The following is a 4,288-nucleotide window of genomic DNA, read 5'->3' as shown; positions in this document are numbered from 1 at the left end:
AATAAAAAAATAAAATTTATTTCATTAACACATATTTTATTTAATAAGTATTTAATGATGAGTAGAAAAAAAAAGTGTAATTTGCAATTACTAGTAGTATTACCAAAACTAATGAACTTCTTGCCATGATATTTGTCTTTTCTCAAGAGAAGATTGTACTTGGTGGAGAAGTGAGACAGGCAAAAAGGTTTAGGTGAGGAAAGGCCATGGAAATTGCTTTGAGATGTGTCTAATTAGCATTGAATGGTAGTATGGTACATTGGAACAAACCTCTTAGAGGAAAGGTTCCCTTCTTGGCTTCTTCAAACATGTTCAAAATTCAAACTATGAGCCTATGCTTCATACCTACCTACTTATGCCATAATATTCATTCATTAAGAAACATTAACGAGCTGTTTATCACTGCATCAAAAGAATATTGTTTACAACTTTGAACTAATCATACTTACAAAGCCACAAATGAAAATCCTTATGCTAAGCCAAACAAAAAAATTAAAAAATAATATATGAAAAAGGAAAAACAAACCCACTATGCAGATGGTTTTGACAAACTAATAATCTCTATTCCCTGCTCAAATTTCTAGGTTCAATATTTGAACTAGTCTCAAGCCAGTGACTACTTACAGAAATATTCACTACTTTTTGAAAAAAGAGAGCAAAACCGTTTGCCAGAAGAAAACCTGCAAATGTAGACACCAATGTACAATACGGAAGTTTGGAACCCCAACCATCTTCTCATCTCAGTGAAAAAATTCCTGCATTGCTTCTGAAATCCCCCATCATTCTATGGTTTCATTAGTACATGCAGCTACCTCTCTGGTATCATCTACTTGACAAGTCCTTTGGACTCTCCGGTCAAAGGGGGTTTATCTTCCCTCAATGATTAAACGAATTGGGACTTCCTTTTGCGGATCAAACCATTGAACAATCTAGTACAATTCTTGTCTTCTTGCACACATACTACCAGGAGATATGTTTTCCTCATCTTCCTTAAGTAATAATTCTCCATTTCCGTTAAAAAGGCGTACAGATAACGTAGGCGACGAAGGTTGACTACCTGCATTTGGTTCAAGGTATGCAATCAAGAAAATATTAGTTATGGTCCTAGACAGCAATCTGGCCAACGCGATAATAGTACCCAAATTAGGTCTCATGATCAAATTCACCATACCTCTAAAAGAAGAGTTTCTATCAAAGTCCTTGGTTGCATGTAACAATATCGTGCCGGAAATCACAACGATAAAGCCACATATTTCTGAAACAATAGTTCCACCACCTTGGCCATCCCAGTCCTGTGAGAATTATTTTGAAAGCTAATTAGGCACTCCATAGAAAAGAAGAACATTTTACGTTAAATGCCAAAATTAGTTGATGATACCTTGAACATTATCACACTAGCTAGGATTGTAAGTGTTGTGAACATGACATAGTATATAGGAGAAACTACTGCAGTGTTGAAGGTGTCAAGAGCCTGAAATGTTACAATTACGTTACATTAGTTAAGCATAGTTGATTTCAAATTGCAAAAATTGTGTGTAATTCACAAAACAAATATGAAGTATGGCAATTATTCATGTTCCACTAAATAAAATTGAGACAACATTTTCAACAAGATATATGAATATAAACATCACAGAATTTAATGGATTATTATGTCACTGAGAGGTTTTATCAATATAACTGATCTAACAAACAATCAAACATCATTTTCATTTTAACTTTATACATGACTTCCTTTTTTTCTTCATTTTTGTTTTCTTTTCTCAAAAACATAATATCTATGACAAATATGATTATCTATTACAGGGCGCTCTGGCATCATTTGATCTATATAGCCGACTACACCAAGTGAGATACGGCTTTATTGTATAATATTTACAATCAAACCCAAACGATGGAGAATCGTTCTTATAAGAGTAGACAATGCAAGACTTCGCACATGTTTTATAACATAGTCAATGATACATTGATACTCACAAGTTGTAGAAAAAATTTGCTATTCACTAAATAAATCATTGGTCACACTTAAAGATATGGATTATATTAAATACTGGGGCCAGGACCGCCTTTTTTTTTTTCTTTTTTTCTAACATGCTAAATCAAATAGAAAATTTTCAAAAATCAGCCACTATTCCATCACTTCCGAGCATGTTGACAGAAAAACAGAGATTTATACACCAATCACAAATGATCTCAAAAATGTTTGCAGAAGAATAGAGGCCCGAGTGCTAATCTCAAGAGAAATCGAGTTAACAAACCTTATTAAGATAATTCATCTGCATAATGACACAAAAAGCCACAACTAGCATGAAAAACCATGTCTCTGGATAGATTAACTGGTTTTTCCCTTCAAATGTTAATTTCAAAGAAGTTCCAAGGGCTTTAACACTCATCACCTGCAAAATCACAACCATTTCATATAAGACTAGACATCTTATCTTTGCAGTGTGGCACACTCAATACAAAAAAACATTTCACAATAAATATCAAAAGTTATTCCACTAGAAATAATTCACCACATAACTGATGGAAGAGGAGGAAATTCTAAAACATTGTAGTACTTATAAATAACTTAACGCAGAAACTTACATGGAAGCTGAAGCTTCATTAATGAAATTCACTATTAGAACACAGGTCTTACACATATAATGCCAGCAAATAGCAAAAAGCCAATTATTTTCAATAATAAACCATGTTCCTCAGGCATATGTGCGTTTTGCAAAAAATATTGTTGAGTAAACAAACTTTTGAAGTTTAGATCAATTATTTATTTATTTATTTAACAGATGATTTAACAAGATAGAGAAAAGTTAATTCACTTACAGAAAGGGAACCCATTAACGAACAAATGCCAGTATAAACTAGCACATTGGTATGCCCACATCTTGGTGCGAAATGGAAGACCAGAATGAATACCAATACAACCACCGATCCAACATATACCAGAAATGCTGCATGCAGGGACAATACCTTGGTTATCAAGGAACTATAATGATTTGAAAGAAAGAAAGGAAGCACAATTCTAACCTGGTTGAGTTGCCATACTCCATATTTCCAGAACAGATTTGATAGGTTGCTCCCTAGGAGCATGAATCACGATAATGATGGAACCGGCAATGCACATTATACATCCCAAAACCCCAATCGGGTGTAGCTTCTCTTTCAGGATAATCTGAGCCAAAACAGCACTAACAGATGCCATCGCCATGCAAAAGGTAAAGCCGAAGTTAGAGGTTAATATTGTCTTCACTCCAACTAGAGAAGAAAAGGTAAAGCCGAATACCTCACGATAATGCTCAATGCGCCAAGAGGGGTAACTAGAACTGCTGGGGCAAATGCATAGGCAACAAAATTTGCAATCTCTCCAACAATCACTAAAGAAAAACCACAAAGAAATAGATTCTGCAAGAAGTCAGCTAAATCTGACTCTATTCTAATAACCATCAATAGCCAATACTCAATACTATATCAAATCCAGAATCCAGAGACCAATGCAAAATGAAATGACTTCAACCTAACTTATTTAATACAAACTTTCCCTTTTGATCCAATTAAGCCATAATAAGATCATTGAATCAAATCAAAACCAATAACGAGGAGAATAATATCCAGTGAAGTAACAGAAAATCCAGCTAACAAATATAAAATCAAACAAACATTGGGAGCTTACTTGTAATCATCCCCACCCACCAGAGTGGCTCCAATAGATAAGAATAGCCACCAACACCTACAAATAAAGAAATAAATTGAGAAATCGATAGGGAACAAAAAGAAAAGGATGAGAAATTGGAATTGACGAACCAGCCCTAACACCAGAAATAGCAGCAGCTCTTCTGAGACCTTGCTTCTTGATGATGAAGCTAGCACCAATGAAGGCACTTGAAACCAAAGCTAGGACGAGACCAGTGAAGTTCTGTTTTGACAAAGCCATATGAAAAAATCGTTGCTTTCTTATTCTGAATTATGATGATGATGATGAAGATGTTGTTTCGTTCTTCTTCTTCGTCTTCGTCTCTTCATCGATAAGTTGATGCGTCTCTGAGACAAAATCGGAAGGTCAGATCATGATTGCTCGTTTTCATGATTGTGGAACGACGCCGAGCTGGGAATCATACGCTGCGTGCCACTCTATCACCAATTATTTGTTGCTGCATTCTTCTGGGCCCCACTTCCTATTATAATTTCACATGAATTTAAGCGGAATCAAAAAATAATATGTATCATACCAAATTTATTAATACAATAAATTTTATTTTTTAAATTATAACATATACCAATATATTTTAAA

The 4,288-nt window shown here is 34.5% G+C and overlaps 1 protein-coding gene across 1 annotated transcript; it reads right to left on the bottom strand.

Annotated features, from left to right (window-relative positions):
• Window positions 375-4,137, bottom strand: LOC107608683 (probable magnesium transporter NIPA3). The gene is made up of 9 exons (XM_016310392.2): window positions 3,802-4,137; window positions 3,671-3,727; window positions 3,284-3,374; window positions 3,028-3,188; window positions 2,824-2,951; window positions 2,259-2,396; window positions 1,379-1,471; window positions 1,172-1,292; window positions 375-1,057 (listed from the first exon to the last, which is right to left on the bottom strand). The coding sequence occupies exons 1-9, from the start codon at window positions 3,929-3,931 to the stop codon at window positions 930-932; spliced, it is 1,047 nt and encodes a 348-aa protein (XP_016165878.1). The 5' UTR covers window positions 3,932-4,137; the 3' UTR covers window positions 375-929.

This window comes from Arachis ipaensis, chromosome B07 (assembly GCF_000816755.2).
Source record: "Arachis ipaensis cultivar K30076 chromosome B07, Araip1.1, whole genome shotgun sequence".
Classification (NCBI taxonomy): Eukaryota; Viridiplantae; Streptophyta; class Magnoliopsida; order Fabales; family Fabaceae; genus Arachis; species Arachis ipaensis.
The sequence above is the reverse complement of the archived record's forward strand: the minus strand, read 5'-3'. Positions and strand labels throughout refer to the sequence as shown.

Bases quoted from the DNA above. Each gene is read 5' to 3' on its own strand.
- LOC107608683 (XM_016310392.2), bottom strand. From the start codon at position 3,931: ATGGCTTTGTCAAAACAGAACTTCACTGGTCTCGTCCTAGCTTTGGTT. The intron at 3,728-3,801 runs GTTCGTCAATTC...CTTTATTTGTAG, and splicing joins TATTTCTGGTGTTAGGGCTG to GTGTTGGTGGCTATTCTTAT. The intron at 3,375-3,670 runs GTAAGCTCCCAA...GTTTTTCTTTAG, and splicing joins GTGGGTGGGGATGATTACAA to TGATTGTTGGAGAGATTGCA.